Source organism: Varroa destructor, unplaced genomic scaffold (assembly GCF_002443255.2).
Source record: "Varroa destructor unplaced genomic scaffold, Vdes_3.0 BEIS01000004.1, whole genome shotgun sequence".
Classification (NCBI taxonomy): Eukaryota; Metazoa; Arthropoda; class Arachnida; order Mesostigmata; family Varroidae; genus Varroa; species Varroa destructor.
Genome location: NW_019211457.1, coordinates 23,148,362 through 23,165,808, shown reverse-complemented (window position 1 = coordinate 23,165,808; position 17,447 = coordinate 23,148,362). Strand labels below are relative to the sequence as shown.

The following is a 17,447-nucleotide window of genomic DNA, read 5'->3' as shown; positions in this document are numbered from 1 at the left end:
GCAGACGATTTTGGCGCTCATCGTAATGCCTTTGTTTACATTTTAGTTCCGACTGCTCGGCACCGGCCATGGACGCAGACGAACAACATTTATGCGCCCATAAGGTGAACAGATACCATCAAAATCCGTAGTAAATTGTCAAGAAAACCATTCTCTGCTGCAAGCAAAGTTCTATGCAGATTCATAAGAGGTGCCAAAAGTGCAAGTTTCTGTGGCGAATTAGATTGATTTTGCCGTTTGCCAACTAGGTCGGTACAGTCAATGACCGTTCCATCTGGGTCATTTAAGCACACATAAATAGCTGAATCAGCTGTTTAATAGGCATCACTATTTCGAAGTGTTGTGGCGAATGTTGAACTGTTAATGTCAGTTAGAAAATATATCATAGCTACTAATGATTCAAACAGTATTACCAGCCAAAGTCTCGAGGATCTATGTGAACTGCAAATGTGCTCTGTGATAAGATTAAACTAATTGCTGTCTACAGTCTTTTAGCAGGCGCCTTGGATTTTCTACTGGCGCATTTTCTACGGCTAGAAGGTACACAGAAAAGTCAGTTACTTATGAGTTCGTAATCAGTTACTTTACGGTCTTCAACGCAGCTGCCACTACGCAGTGGGCGTATAGTGAACGCATGAAAACTGCGTCTGCCATCGAGGCAGCCGTGAACATCCGAGGAGGATGCCAGCCGGCAGGAGAGCGTGGAATACCAGCACCGATAGGTACTGGCGTCTACCTAATCGAGAGGACAAACTGCTAGAAACGGCATTCGTTTTCTTTTTGGTTTATGCTGCCACGCTATTTAATGCATTCTAGGTCTTATCGCTGATTCGGAGCGATTAGCTGGATTACCTGTACCATAGGAAAATTCTGCGAGCTTACTCATGTTATGTTATAATTGCTTGCTGCAAAATCGTTCGTTGCGTATGGATACGGTTCCATTCTGTTTGTCTGAGTGAACGGAACCGCTGAACTGAGTAGAAGAACAGGTCGTGCTTGAAAAAAATTAGATCATCAATCGATCACAAGGCTCGAACCGACGATAATATTCCGCAATGGGAGTCACGATAAGAGTGCTTCGGTACGTGGTTGAGCCTGTATTGTTTCTGACATTTATGACAATGTATATGGAAATATCGGTGGTTCAGTCACTTATCGCTAAAAAATATTGTTTATTGAAGTTTTCCAACTGTGACAACGTCACATCGTCAAATCATATTAAAACTGCCAATCCGTACTACACAGCATATAACACCGAGCTGTCACTTTTAGTATTATTGGTTGGCCTCTGGTTCGGATCATGGGCCGACAAATATGGCCGGAAACGTATGATGATCGTGCCTTCAGTCGGAAGCATTTTGTCAACATTGAATTTTATAACTGCATCGTACTTTATCAAAGAGTCACCGCTTGTCTTGATGATCTCTGCCGGCGTTATCGGCTTGAGTACGGGCACGCTTGGCGTGTCCGCGACATGCTTCGGTCTAGTGAGTGACGTGACATCGTCGGAGCATCGAAGCACCCGGATCGCGGTGATGGAAGCGATGATTTTCACCGGAGGCGCATTAGGATTCTACGTGGCCGGCTTCATGTTAAAATATTCTAATTTCGTAGTCACGTTTACGTTTGAGCTAGTTATCCACGTCATAATACTCCTGTATATAATCATCGTGGTTCGTGAGCCAGAACGGAGTCGACAGCATGAATTGTCCACAACCTCTGTGTTGAGCTTACATCATGTGATGTCGATGGGTCGTACCGTAACTCGGCCCCGGGAAAATAACTACCGCTTTGTCCTTATTCTTCTTTTGGTCTCGTCGCTCATGCTGTCCTACGGAACGGCGGCCATAACTTATATTACTATGTCGTTCGTCCAGCTACCGCCTCTCAGATGGGATAGTACGAACTATTCGTTTTTTCATGGCCAATTGATCGCTGTACAAGGATGCGCAATCGTTTTTGGACTCCCAGTTTGTTTGCGTTTCTTCCGAATGAAAGATACTACGTCAGGTTTTCTTGGAGCTCTATCCCGATTCTGCGGCCTTTTTTGGATGTCGATCGCATCACGCGCCTGGATGATGTATCTCACCGTTTTTGTGCTGTCTATGTCGGAATTTGCCATGCCATCGATCCGCTCTATCATCTCGAAGATCGTCGGTCCCAACGAGAAAGCGCAGGTCTTCGCCTTCATGAGTGCTCTGCAGTCGTTTGCCTTCATGACGGGGTCACTTCTGTTCCTTGGACTTTTTCCAATGACGAAGGATTTTTTCCCTGGCTTTGTATTTGCGTTAGCCGCTTGTTTTCAGATTATACCGGTTTTATCTTTCATTTATTTGCACTTTACACTTGATGCCAACGCACTGTCAGTGCCTCTTCGCACCGAAGAAGAGATTCCTCGGTGTGAGTCTACTGAAGACTCTGTGGCAGAGTCATAAACGCAATAAGACTGTTAGATAAGCATTAGACTCAGGAGACAGGAACCAAGGAGAACATGTTTGATTCCAATGTAAAAAGTTGGTTAAATTTATCATATGGGTTGTTAGGTTGAAAGTGAATGATTTATCTTCCCGATGGATGCAAATCCTACTTAAATTGAACATTTTTGTCGGTAATGAATTACTAGCAAAAAGGCTTCTAGTTTATTTCGCGACTATTGGCTTTAACCTTCGTTAGCGGAATTCATTAACAGGCACCCTTGTAGCTACTTGGCCATGAAAGTCAACTCTTATGGCAGGGAATAGCCTAAATATTAAGTATGTTTATTTCTACTAAGGGACATTGTTACATGTATTTACATTTTAAATGCGTAGATCTGTACTGCGCGGAATTCTTTTTATGCTTAGACTAGCATAGAACGGACAACCAACACCTATTTTTATTCCTGTACTGAAATATGTAGCAGTTTGTTTTATAAAAGACAAACATTTGTTAACGAACTTAATACGTTAAACTTAAATATTATTTATGTGCTATAAATACTCTGTTTAATCGTTCTTTTTTAAGTATAATATATTATACATAAAGAAAATTAATTACTAGAATTTTTTTCTTCAGGTCAAGTCTTTTTACTGGGCCAGTTTCACAATATTAACATAGGAAATTCTAAACAAATGGCAGACATTTACTATCAACCTCGAAAGGACGTTAGTGCTCACTTACAACTATTTTTACGTAGCGGGACATTCGTAAACACTACAACTCTAACATGTACAGAATGTAAAGAACTACCAAAGATGTTTCAAGTGTCTCCGTATATATATAATATTTCAATAAATGTAACCGTATACCATTATCATGTAATATTCTTTTGCGGCTGTCGTTTTTATAAATAGATTAGAGTTGGTCGTTTGATAATCATATTCAGTGTCTACAATTTGTTTTACGTGACATGGATTAACTATATCACTTTGTATGCATTTTTGGAGTTTGAATTGAAAGGAAAATTTAACTAAAATATTAAATCAACGGTTGCGAACTAGTAAATACCAGCTGTTAACTAGGTATTTACAGTAACCCGAGCATTAAAATGCTGATTTAATGGAAACTGCTTTTCTAAAGCTCTCTATATTTTGGTTCCGTGCGCACGGAATAATACCCGCTTGTTTCGCACATCTACGAATATAACTTGATTTGAATACACGGAATAATTGCAACCGGCATTGGCGCAGTTTAGTCAGTCTAGATCGATGAAGCGCGTCATGTGACAGCTTAGTGGGTAACGTATCTGCCTGCTAATCTTGGGGACACATTGTAGTCTAAGTTCGAACCCGGGCATAGGCAGGCAGACTTCGTTTCGTGCTGGGAGCCAGCCAGCCGTGCGATGAAACTCTGCCTAACTACGATTTCGAACGTGAAACTCGAAACAAACATCGACATAGCCTCTAGATAGCGATTCTCGTGTATGAAGATAGCGATTCTCGTGTATGATATTAAGCTAAATTACTTTACTAGTCAATACGGACCCATCATAAAGCTAAGTACAAAGGCGTATGACATCCAATATTAGTCTTCAAGCAGGATGTAGGGTGTATAGGAAATGAAAACACTGTTTTCATTTCCCTTTATTTAAGGCAGTACATTTCTCGAACTGCTACTGCGGACCATATATTTGAGCGCCTGAAATAGTTCTTCTAGCATCTCTAGCGAATAAATATGTACACATATAAGGCATATATATGGCGACCCATGTATGAAGTTCAAGCAGTTCACTAGAAGGTCTCCTGGCTTATGCTCCTGCTAATATTAGGGATACGTGCTGGTGTAGGTTCGATTCCACGCGCAGAGACACTGCGTTTCGCGCTAGAAGCTAGCCGTGTGAGTGAATGCTCAACAATACTGTGCGAATTAGCTGGGCGCATCGTGACGTAGCTATAAAATTATACGGGTGCCGACAGGAGTTTGTAATCAATAGTTACCACAAATATTCAGTCACTGATCATTTGGACGAAGTCAAAAGTGAAGTAGTTCTTTTGAGGTGAATGCTTTGTTAAGTGGCTCTTACTGGAGCCGAAGATCTCGCAGCCAACCGCATTTGCATTCTGCCTGATTTGTTGTTAGTAAACTAATTTACAATCGGAAAAAGATATTTGGCTGGGGTTCAATTTTGTAAAGCGTTGACAAAATCATGAATGATGACATATCAGCGCATTAATACGTTGAAAAAGTGTCTAGTTACAGATCACCCAGAGGAAGATCGTTGCGTTATCGAGTGAAATAACTGTAACAAAGCGATCCGATTGACTTTTATAATAGGCGGCATACAGAGGCACTACGGCGCTCAAAAAGCTTAGAGGAGCCATGCCCTATTAAGACGATACAAACTATTTTTTCGGCATATGTAATCCAGTTACAAGCTTACCTGGGCGTTATGTCCATTGCTGAATATAATAGCGTTCATTCACAGCAGTCCAGCGGCTATATTAGATGGAGCGAATATCGATTCTAGAATATAGTTGGATGTTGGTTCAAGTATGGACACAGTGCGTACTATGGTAAATTTGTAGCGCGTAAATTCGAAATTAAATTTTCAACTTGAAGCACTACTTGAGTGTTAGATATTTCGATCGGCAAATTTTTCGTCTGACCACTCTCTCCCAAGCGTAGTTGCGACAAATCAAAATTTATAACAAGGATGAACCTTCTGAACGAACAGAGCCATTGGTACTAAGTGTCATTTGACGCTAGGCGTTGCGGCCGTCTTCAATGACGTATTTCCTCGCTATACCGTTACCGCTGCCGGTGATACATTATCAATAAGGGTTCTACGATGGCGGTGTTCTTAATTTTTGTCATTCAATCAACAACGAAAAATTCGTTAACGTGCAACGATCAGTTCTTAGAAGATGATGGCCAACATTTTCTGCAAACAGGATGAAAAAAATAACAGTATACGGTGTTTGTAGGGAATACTACACAGCACATAAAACTGGCCAACATGTTGCCGCAGAAACGCATCGCATTCTGTTATTGCACTATACGAATTCGGCAGCAGTGACGAATTAGCTGGCGTCATACGGCGGCAATTTTCATTGCGACTATTCGGATAATAAACGTTGTTGAAGCGTTACACTTCACCGGGTTCAACCCCCGGCGGCACGATAGCTGTTTGAGCGTACTCATATGCCCCATGTATGCATGGGATGCTACCTCATGAAGCTAATGCAACTTCTATTCTGTGAAGCATACCGAGTGTTGCACTTTTTCCTATCGCGTAGATAAATGTTCCATGTGTCTTACGTTGCATTCGGTGGACTTAACTGCAAAAATGTTGTGGACACTTCCAAGGCTAGCAACTTCAACGACAAAAGACCTAAAGCGCCGCTGCAACAAAAAACGAAAATTCCTTTATAAGAAAATGAACTTCAACTTCAGTTGCTACCGTTATATTTTGGTGGTTGGCTCTTTTGCCATCCTCGTTATCCGCCCACGGTTGGCCATTTGATCACTGAAACGTATATAGTAGCAGCCCGAGGACCTGCTATGGCCAACGGTGCTGGAGTGGGCCATCGGTAATGGCACTGTCCGACGTAGCTAGTCTGCCTGAATCTTTTCTTCTGTTATATGTTTGGGTGACTGCGATAATTACAGTATAAACAAAAAGAAAAGATGCGAGTGGCAGCAATCTAGTTGGACCATCACAGGGATTGGGGATTTTGATGCTGTTTATATCGAATGTGTAGAAGCTACAAACGACTCGCTACAAAGTTACGCGTAAAGTCGGTAGAGAGCAATCAGTCCCTTAATGAGTAATGGAGAAGGTAGAAGTCTTATAAAAAGGATCGCTTTGAGGCTATAAACAGATAGAATTGTAAAAACGGAAGGAACGCGACACAGATTAGGGAGCGGCTGGACAAAGCCTTGTGGAGTGCCTGAAGTGGAGGTGATTGATATGGTAATAGTGATGCCTTGCGCCTGTCTGGCGCTCTGCTGATTTAGCTTTTGTTATTGATGTTGTTGTTGTGCAAGTTGATGACTGACGATGTGACCGACCTTCCACGTAACTCAATTTGATGACGCCTGCGGGCTGGTGATGTCACAAAGGATCGTACATATGCTTGCATGAGTTACCTCAGTTAGTTTGGCTGTACGACGTATGAGCACGACCAGCAGCATCTACGAACGACGAGAAAAACAGCGACTACAATAACAAGCGCATGATTATGTTTAACAGGATCTAGTTGCTACCTCTAACGCAACCGGCATAGTTCACGCAACTTTGTAAAATGTCCAAAACCATTTCTCGTAGAAAGTGACAGTTATAATAACGTATTTTGGCAGCAAATGGTGATCATGATGCTAATGATGATACATCTCGACGTTTATGTACATAGAGCGTAGGTCTATTATACGAGCTCAATCCACAATGCGTCCAGGCTTCAATAGGTAAGCTTAAGTGGAAGACCTGTAATTAGAGAGCGTTCTTTTTATTTACCTGTTTCTATCGCATAACCATTTATATCTTTTTAATCTATTATTATATTTTATATTACATATAAGATATACGATGACTACAGAGGCGAAGAAAGAAGTGCACGCATTATAACTTAATTGGTTCCAATTGAGAGTCCGTCAGTTTTCTATGATTTTCTCGGCAGTTCTGTTACAGTTTTATGTTTTTAGATTAATTCGCAGCTGTAAGCCCAATTAGTTTCGGAATAAATTGGAACAGTTTACACGAAGGATAACTTAGAAATGAAGCTTTTCGAAACAGCAATGAGTCAAACTTTTTATCAGACAAAGCAACTCAAATCAAGCGAACCTATAGAAAAGCTTGCACTACTTTTAGTATTGAGATTTCAAGCGAAGTCATAGTTGCGTTGTTTTAAATTTCGAAATTACCTTAACAAACTAGAAAAGAACAAAAACGTACCTTAAGAAGAACTGTGTGTCTTTTTTCAAATCTTTGCCGTTGTAAGCAAGAGCGCAGTGAAGCTCGTATCCTTGACACCTGTTTTCGTCATTCCCTGCTCAGTATTCAACAATTTTAATTCTTACGTCATTTAATGTAACTAACATTTGTGAACATAACGCGAATTGTTTACCTATAACTTACGCAGAAAACCTGTCTTGCATATTGATGTATTGCTAGATACTTCAGCAGAAATCTAGAACTCCCAAATTAAATAGCCCGCACGTTCAAGATCTGAGGCGCTATCTGCTCGAATAGGTATTTCTTATTAACCTAATTAAAGCACAGGACGCATTGAGGATTGAGCTCGTTTAGTTGACCCACGCCCTAAGTACCGCCGTGGAATCACAAAAGTCGAGATATGTTGCGTATCATCGTAAGCGCCATCATCATCATTTCGTCACAATTTCTACTTTGTTTGCCTGCGTCCATCACATCTTTGACTGGCCGCTTCTTTGATTTGAACGAACAGCTCGAATAAGTAGTCAAGTCACTAACTCGCTGATTGACACTAGACGAAGCGAGCACAGCAAACGGGCAGAAAATCTTGCTACATGCCGGAGTTCTACGAAGCCGTCCCAGCCATATAGACTGTTCCATGATAGCCAGGAGAACTACCGCAGCAAAGCCGTATAATAACTGCTTGACTGACTTATAGCCAACGTTGAGCACCGTTATACCGCAGCTGTCAACTTATTTAAGTTCCACTCAAGTTTCGCATTGCCGGCCGTTCATGGCGACCAGCTGAGGCAAGCGTAATACACCTGACATTATCCCACCGAGAAAGGTAGAGGTCATTATCTATCGTGCGGCCATATTATGGAGTTTTTATGATGGCACAATGATTTATTCTTCGGACCCTGATAGACGCAAAGCTTTTCGTCTTCTCACATACAATTGATTGGCGATCTCTTCGCAGCGGGAGAAAGAGCTTGTCAAAACAGCACAGTGTCGTTATTTTTCTGTTGATGTTTAGTCATACCAAAAGCAGCAAAAAAAAAATTAAATATCATATTCAAAAGCTGAAGGTTTGTTTTCTTGACTAAGTTTTCATTCGTATGGGTTAACAGCGAATTTGTCATTGCCGTCGATCTTAATGTCGATTATTGTATAAAATAACCCCGCTGAAGCTTTCAATGGCAATTTCACGAGCTACGAGATGCTTATTTAAGCCCTTTCTGATTGTTCGATAATCAGCAAATCACATAGAGTAGCTGTAGTTAAATACGTTTGACACTGAAGTCAATTAGAATTACAGAATGAAGGTTACTTGAATTATTGCTATCAGATGTATCAGATTATTTATCTACCACTAAGAAGAGGTGGGTCGTTACGTAATCGGCTTTTATTTCAGAAGTCAATCATGTTTTTTATCTTTAAACAGCACCGATCGGTAGAAATCCTACGGATTCCCTCAAGCAGCGATGAGTTCTTGGAAGGAAAACCGGTTAAGCGGTTTATCGTTCATTCATCTATGACAAAGCAGACATTTTTAGGATAACATAGCGTCATGTCATGAATATACTCCGAACGAGTTGGCGAAATGTTTATGAACAGTGTCATAATGTCCTAGAATAATTTAAAAGCCGTTCGTCATTACCCTACTATGAGCCTCATTCGAAGACGACATATAAACATAATGGAACACATTAACAAATGTTAATCTTGCTAATTATAAGATAGTAAATAGGATTTTCGCGCACTAAATACCGATTCACCCTTTGAACATATTCCTACGCCTACTGGCTTTAGCATACCTACGTATTGAAGTGCACGATACGTACTCAGCAAGCGCTATTTTTGATGGTCGTTTGTAGAGTTGTCATTTTGTTGCAGCAGTTACAGAAAGACTATTTAAAAAGCGATGGATGTATCCACTAGTACACGAACTATGTGCTAACTCGTTCTTCCGGGGTGCCATTTGTCTTGACCGGGCTAAGAATCACGCCGAAGACTCTCGTCAACATGTTTTTCTTTTGTTCCTCTGTTCTTTTGTTCTGTGCTCTTTGACTTGACCTATAAACATACGTCCTTATGGTATTTACTCACTCACGGCTAATGTTGTTGCAGTCACTTCTTGGACCCACCAATTTCGCCTGTACAACGCTTGTCCTCTGTTTTCATTGGCTTGTCAGATACTGTATTATACATGCCGCACCGTATGCCAAGCAATACAAGACATGAGCGCTTTGGATTTGGTTCGCGCTATAGCATTTTAGAAGCGAACACACTCTCGTAGATTGATTACCGTACGTTATTGTAATATAGCTTACCGTTGAGGAATACGTACGAGTTGTACTTTTGTTGTACGTTACATTGAATTTTGGCCAGATCATCATTATCACCGCGCAATGCATTGGGAAAAACAGAAGCATAGTTCTGAAATACGATGACCATACTGAAGCAGGTTTTCACCAAAACGAATACCTGGAATCAAGCAATTTTAACGTCTCAGCGTTCCACTAGAGCGAAATTGAGTGTCGAATTAAATTATCGAACAAAACAGGACAATCTCGCGTGTTGAACGTTTTACGTTAATTTTGTACTCAATGGCTATATTTTATAACAGTCATCTTACTTCGTACCGCATTTTTGTCCGATTTGTTTACTATGCCGTTATCTTCAGTGGCTTTGATACTAGTGAGCGCTACAAGATAATGCCGTATTTAATTTTTATGCGTCGATTATTATCGAATACACATGTCGAAGTGTGTCAAACAGAAAATTTTGACCAAACCGATGAACTGTAATTATTCTCATTGGTATTTCCTGACAGAGCAATATGGCGTACTGACCCGGAATTGACCAGGCCTGAACGTTTTCCTAATAGAGTTCCAATATTAGCTCGTCACATTTAAGATTACATAAAAACAAGAATACGTCTTTAAAGCTTTAGAAGCTTAAATAGCCGAAAAACCAATCCGAAACTGTACAGTCTTCCGGGGCATAATACTTCCATTTGACCTAGTTATATTTTACCAGTCTGAATATCATTGGCCTGTAGATCTTTCCCTGTAGATCCTTGTGGGTCGATCATTAATTACCGGACAAAAGAAAGCAATAGACATTTGATTAATGTAACATGATTGCCGTATTATTTGCGGCCCCTTATTCACCCCAGAGGAACCTGTACGGGTCAGTGAAGGGAGAACAATACACTAACTTTAGTCCGTTCCACATGTTTTTGCTTGTGCTCACGGAAATTGCCAGTAGTTGCTGCAACTGCTTATTAGTCGAACTTCTTAAACAAATCGCAGAAATATTCAGAGCGCTTTGTCTTAATGTCATCGTTTCAACCCGCAAATTTAACATAATAGACATATAGCTGAGTCGGGTTGGATCAGTGTTGTTACCATTTAAAAGCTCAGATTCGAGTAGATCTGCTAGAATCGTTGGAATGGCTCGATTCAGAGTCCGATAGTGAAACTTTTTTTTGCAAAAATATGCATTATTTTGTAAGTTATAACGATAAAGCGATGAATTGTGCCCGTGCCCATAAAAATTGGGCTGTTCATGCTTAAGATGCATTATTGGAAGGAACGGTTTAAAAATGGCTTTGTCGTCGTCACCTTGGAAGTTTCGACGTGAAGGATGCCCTTCGCAAGGGCTGACCAATTATGGAAAATGTTGACCAATTATTGAAGCGAAACATCAGTTATCAAATAGCTTTAAGCCATTTAAAGGTGGCCGACTGCAAATAAAAGCTCGATGCTTGAAAGCCATACGAATTTTCAGAAAAAAGCTCGCTCGATCGTCTGCGATTTCCGTCCATCGAATTCTACAGACACGCAACGATTTCTAGAGCGATTGACAACGGCTAATGAGAAATAAATCACAGACGACAATAATAGTCAGTGAAAAAAAATATACTACAAAATCTGTGACAAAGCCCAGAGTAATGTCGCACGAGGTGATGTTATGTGTTCGGTGCGATTAGGAAGAAATCGCGCATTACATGCTGCTGCTGCCACCGCCACCGCCTAGCAAAACGATTGTTTCGAACCTCTTCTGTCAAGTACTGCTGAGATTATAAGAAGCTATTGAAAAAATTTAACCGAACAAACGTTTTCCGCCACGGCAATGGAGGGCCATACGTATTTTTAGCAACCTGGCAAAAATTGAGAGAAATTGTATGTTAATTTTCAATGCATCCACCGTGTAGCCCAGGTTTTGCCCCATCAGACTATCATATGCCTCAGTGGTGTTGATTTAGGTTAATAAGAGGACGCAAAGGGGAAGGGAGCCAAAGGTTACTTATTTACTATTTTTTTTTAATCAGACACCACATTGGTGAAAACATGAAAAAAGAAAGGTAGTCGATTCGATTTCAACTTAAAAACGATCAATACTTTTTTGACAGGCCAGGATATATATTAGCAAGTCAAGTATACGGATTTTTTTACTATTTATATAATACAGTGCTTAGAATTTCAAGAGCAAGAAAAAAAGGGGTATTCCGTAAACAAGATCGTAAGAAGAGACGATGGCCAATATTTGAGTTGTGGTTAGATAGCGACAAATACAGAACGAATCGGCGATCTATAGATAGATGAATAAATGTGTTGTGTAGCAGGTAGAAGTCCTAATGAGTCGCCGTTTAGTCGACATCGGATCCCGAGATTGCGCTAGACATCTCGGTTGTAATTTAACGTATCCTTTAGAGGTAGTAAAATAGGGGTAATGACTGACTTACATTAAGGTATTATTCGTAAATATTCTGATAATCCTATCCGTGCCAGACTATTATGTCGCCAGAGGGATAACTTGAACGGATTGTAGTATTGACGACTCTTTTAGGGGAGCGAGTTTTTTTTTATATTCAGTCCATTGATAGAGTTAGTCGTCCCTTTAAAACGTATATAACTTCCCCTCGAAGAGCATATACATAAGCATAGCCGATACGTGAATAGCGAGGTTTTCGTAGTGTTATACTAACGGATAGATTTAGTGTTCCATAGATTATTTAGATTTACTGTAGTATCTAAATAGCATTTGTCTGTGTTAGTAATAATAAATATTGGTACTATTAAATAATAAACTATATAAATATACACATAATTTTGTTGTCATGCATATACCTCTTTCTATCATTGATCAGCTAAAAGGGAGGGCAAAGTTTCCTCACCGTTTGTTCACGTTGCAAACGACCACGTAAGACTTATGCAAGTAGGGTCACTTAAATACGATCGTATCAGCAGCTACATATATATATATATATAATTTGAATTGTACTCCTGTCTTTCCTTTTACTCTTTGCTCAAGGTTTGCAGATTCTAGATTCTGTGACCTACCGAACATATATATATATGTATATATATATGCTTTACATTTAGTGTGTAGCATGCATTGCGTAGGAACTGTAAAAAGTGAAACGGTCAGTTGCGCTTATCTGCTAGGTAACCTGTACAGTAAATCTTAGACTGCTAGGTCAGGACGTACCATCTGCATTCTGTCAATTGATATATAAATATAATACACTATATATATAAGCAGCTATACAGCCACAATGTCGGCAGTGTAATAAATAGATTCCTTTAGGTCTTTTGTTATAATTCGCCACTTAAATGAGTAGTCTGTAACCTTGTCTTGGTTAGACTGTGTCTTCTTACGCTGTTAAGCATCAGCGTCTGGCTTGCTGGGACGTTTTCGTTCGCCGTCGACTTTTCTTGCGTTTTTTGTGGGGTAAGTGGTAAAAGTGATATTTAACGTGGCAATAAGTTGAGAGTTCGGGGTCTGGAACTATTCGGAACATTTGGATACTTGAGCGATGTTACAACGCCAGAGGGACGATGTCAGCACGATCAGTAGTGAATGGCGCTATCACGTCAAGAGCTGCTGGATCAGGGCACGGATAGGGACCAAAATAGGATCCTCTAGTGACTAGTCTGTGTAACGTCCACAATAAGTTTTCACTAAAGAACGGCTGCTCAGTTGTATTCGATGTAGCGACAGAAGAAGTACACGAATTTGCTAACACATGTAAATAGAAGAAATTTCAATCAGATAAAAAAGGAAAGCGGCTGAGCTAAAATCGCGTAGGGTAGGGTGGATCAAACAGGCGGTCTCCGGTAAGTGGCCATTACTACTATAACTTTTACGGCTTATTCTGCTGATGCAATTACCAGATGCGCACCCAGTAGCGAGCTGATGACGTAAAATGATTCCTGACATTGGCTTGCCTACCGCCTGAACGGCCAAAACTGAACGGGGAATTCCGTTCAGACTAGATCACGCCACACGGAGTCTTCTCCGCGCACACTGTAGTACTTACAATCCGAATACAAAGGAGTGATCAACGGCCACAGTCAGCCAGTCAGGGGTTCAGGGGCGGGATAGTTGGCTCGATATAGTGATGATGAACTTGAAGCATAAAAGCTACGGGGAATGTTGGTGCCAGTTCACCTTGTCCACTGCTACGCTCCTGGCTGCCTCTATCCCCACAGCCGTCGTCATCTGTTGCGAATACCGAGTAGCATTCATGGCATCGGATCGTCGACAAATCACAATCGGTTTTATCGCTAAGCACCAATAGGTACGGTGAGGCTAAATCCGTCTGGCGAAAATTGATGCTGTATGAGCCTCTATCACTGCAGGCCATCAGCGGCGGCAACAGTGTTGACGTTATCAGATTTACTGTTGCTGATCTTGGTGTTGTCGCTGCCGCTGTCATAATTGGTAGTCGCGCTTTGTACGTGATCGAAGGACTACGTGGGTTGGGGGGTCGTCCTATGATGCGACGGTCGAACAAATGTTCAGGCGGACGTTACAATGGCGATGTGGATAGCGCAGTTGTCCAGACGTTGTTGTTGTTGCTGGTTGTGTCATTGTTTTCGTTTATATAGTAATGTTGCTGTTTTTGTTAGTTGTTCTGCCGACTTCTGCCCCCGTCTGTTGTTGATGTGACGCCACTAGATCCCCTTGTCTCGAGGATCTGCTCGTTTTTCCTCCTCCTTTCCCATTTTTCTGCACTGCGATCGTTGTGATGCTGCTGCTAGTGGCATCGGCGCTCGTGGCGATGGTAGCAAAGCGGGGGGTGACGCCACAACCATCGCCCACAAATGTCTACGACGACGACGACGACGAAGAAGAAGAATCCCTGCCGCTATAAAACCCTTTGGCCCCCCGAGTCAGAACACCGAATACCTCAAGTCCCTTCCACAACTGTGCGCTCAAACCGACCTCCATATACAGAAGGTCAACAAGTTCTCAAAACATCGATAGACGCTTTCCCATACAAAGGAATAGCCAGTGTTAGCCAAATGAAGGCATTCATCGTGTTGGCCTTTGCTACCGCCGTGGCTCATGGCGGTTTTCTTGGGGGTGGCGGCGGTGGAGGTGGCTTTGGAGGCGGTGGCCACGAGGGTGGCTTCGGAGGCAGTGGTGACCATGGAGGTGACGGTTACTTTAGTGGCGCTGGAGTAATCGAGCCGCGTACCAGTAATGCTGGCCAGGACGAGGACAACGCGGCCTTATCGGCCGTAGGTCTCGCCCGTATGCTTGGTGCCAGTAGCCTGAGTGGCCACGGAGGCCATGGTGGCGAAAGCAGTGGCGCCACTTACACGATCTCCGGACCAACCCAGGTGATTAAGTCGGTCCATAAAATCACAACTACTAATGCCGGTGGTCAGGTCTTATCACGCAGCGCAGGTAGCGGCGGTCATGGAGGCGGTGGCCAGTCAAAGATTATCATCATTAAGAGCGCAGGAGGCAGTGCAGGTCACGGAGGCCACGGAGGCCACGGAGGGAATGGTGGCGGCGGCGGATGGCAAGCCGGAGGTAACGGAGGCAATGGTGGAGGCGGATGGCAAGCTGGAGGTAGCGGAAATGGCGGTGGATGGCAGGCCGGTGCAGCCGGGAATGGAGGAGCAGGTTGGCAAGCTGGAGGAGGCGGGAATGGAGGAGCCGGTTGGCAATCCGGAGGAGGTGGAAATGGCGGAGGATGGTAAAAGATTACCATCGAAGTCTCTCAGCCACAACGCCAATGGCAGTGTTAAATGCGCATTAGAAATATCATCATCTCAACGAGACTGTTACTACTAGACGCTGTCAGTGAGCTAACATTCTAGATCTACTAGGTTGATCTGTAGCTCGAACGCTATTCGCTACGCTATAGTACGCTATTATGATACAATGTAGTCAGGTAAGAGTTAATGACTTGCCTACTTCTTAGATATGAGCGTAGCCCTTGCTGGAATTGTAGATCAACAGCTAGTAGCGCGAGTACCTCTGTCTACGTATTATGAACATAAGTGAGCGGATGCGATTATTGGAAGGATAATTACTGCTACTACTTTTCCGAATGGAAGCTTCTGCCATAAACGTTAGGCGATCCCGCGTGCATCGAAGCAGGAGGCTGAGAGAAGTCCTGTAGCACATAAAACTCTGTATAGAATAGAACCACTAATGTATATGACATTTATATATAGATACATGACATGCACACAACCGAAAAACAAACACGCTTCTATTGTGTTAATAATGATGAACATAGGTGCTCTAAATGTACAGTGTAAATAAATGTCATGTGTATGTTTACAAAGATAAACGTCGTGGTCGTTAAAGATAAACCTCGTTTCGAAAGGGCAGTGTACTTCAATAACAATCGAACTTATAAGTAAGCCTGTTAGAATCAAACAGCATATGTGATCGAATTCGTAAAGGTAGACCCTCAAATTGGGTATGAAACATAGTTATCTACCAATAGTAATAATAATATAGAATGCCAGTCGACCTGTTTACGTTTACACGTTGGTATTAAAAAAAAAATCGGAAACACTATTAGAAAGCTTAGCCTGACGTTATGACAAAACCGATAGTGGGAAGAAAGCCGAGTACCATAGTAATGCTTTAAGTGATCACTGATGAGCCTCGTGGTACGATAGGCTTAGCCTACCTGGCAGTTTGAATTGCGCAGATGATAAACGCGTTAAAATGTTTAGTAAATATTATCATTCAGATAGCTTCGGCACTGAATATGCCATTCATAAGTATAACTTTTCTATTCCTACTTGAAGGTGGTTTTTCTATTGAAATCCTGCTTAGATTCAGTGCTTAAGGTATAAATCGCTTACTCTAATGGCCGAGGGACGGCTTACAATGTATTGTCTTGTAAGAATGAGACATCTCTGTGTTACTGTTATGCGCTTGAAACAATTACTACCTAAATTTATTAAGGTTATTATATTATGTCATTATTAAGGTTATAATAATATATTGTAATACAAATTAATTTTCAGGTAACCAAATATAAACAATACAGGACAAAATGGATGTGATAGCTTAACTAAAACTTAGAAGTTCCTTCAAGGCGACCGCATGGATCAGCGAATAAGACTAGTTTAAGCGGTACAATTTTATTTAACAAAAATATCGATCTGTCAATAGTTTTTCGCATAGAACACAGGGAGCATTTGCGAGCTAAGAAGCTTGCCGTTTGAATCTAATAGGTGACCGAATGTTGATATACCTAAAAACAGAACAACGTCGATTCCACGTAAACAGTAAAAGAGTAGACGCTATTTTTATGGAAATCGTTTAGCGTATAAGAGACTAAAGGATAAGCAAAGTTGAAAAAGAAAGCCAAGAAATAGAAATCAATGTGGTTTGTAAATTCATGTTCATGGCTAGAATCGATTTGAGAGCTTGATAATGCGTATATCTCTCTGTAATAAATCATATTTGTTTGTAAAATCATAATAATGTTATTAAAATCAACACAAAAACAAAGTTGTTCTCTCAATTGCCAATTACTATCCGACAATCCATACCTTAATGGGGTAACGCCAATTTTCAATTATGCTTATCAATTATGATGTATCCTGTCGTTTATGATGCATGTTATATATATTTGAACCCGATTTACTATTACTGACACTAATATAACTGCTGCCGGCACATCAACGGACGACTCTTCATATATGTAAGCGTCCAAGACCAAGATTATGCTTTAAGCTTACCTGCTAGATGTGCTACGGCTGCAATGTAAGGCATCGCACGCTTCACCTGATGCGGTCATTATCTGCCCTGATAACTCCGAACT

The 17,447-nt window shown here is 41.4% G+C and overlaps 3 protein-coding genes across 10 annotated transcripts in view; all 3 read left to right on the top strand.

Moving 5' to 3' along the window:
* The window catches only part of LOC111250301 (excitatory amino acid transporter 3-like), a 152,352-nt gene that overhangs the window by 7,969 nt on the left and 126,936 nt on the right, over nucleotides 1-17,447 (top strand). The window lies entirely within an intron of this gene.
* LOC111250303 (proton-coupled folate transporter-like) lies at nucleotides 52-3,300 on the top strand. Its single transcript, XM_022805329.2, has one exon. The coding sequence runs from the start codon at nucleotides 1,056-1,058 to the stop codon at nucleotides 2,433-2,435; it is 1,380 nt and encodes a 459-aa protein (XP_022661064.1). The 5' UTR covers nucleotides 52-1,055; the 3' UTR covers nucleotides 2,436-3,300.
* Nucleotides 6,648-15,953, top strand: LOC111250304 (uncharacterized). Its single transcript, XM_022805330.2, has 2 exons — nucleotides 6,648-8,195; nucleotides 14,272-15,953. Exon 2 carries the CDS (start codon nucleotides 14,467-14,469, stop codon nucleotides 15,352-15,354), a length of 888 nt encoding a protein of 295 aa, XP_022661065.1. The 5' UTR covers nucleotides 6,648-8,195; nucleotides 14,272-14,466; the 3' UTR covers nucleotides 15,355-15,953.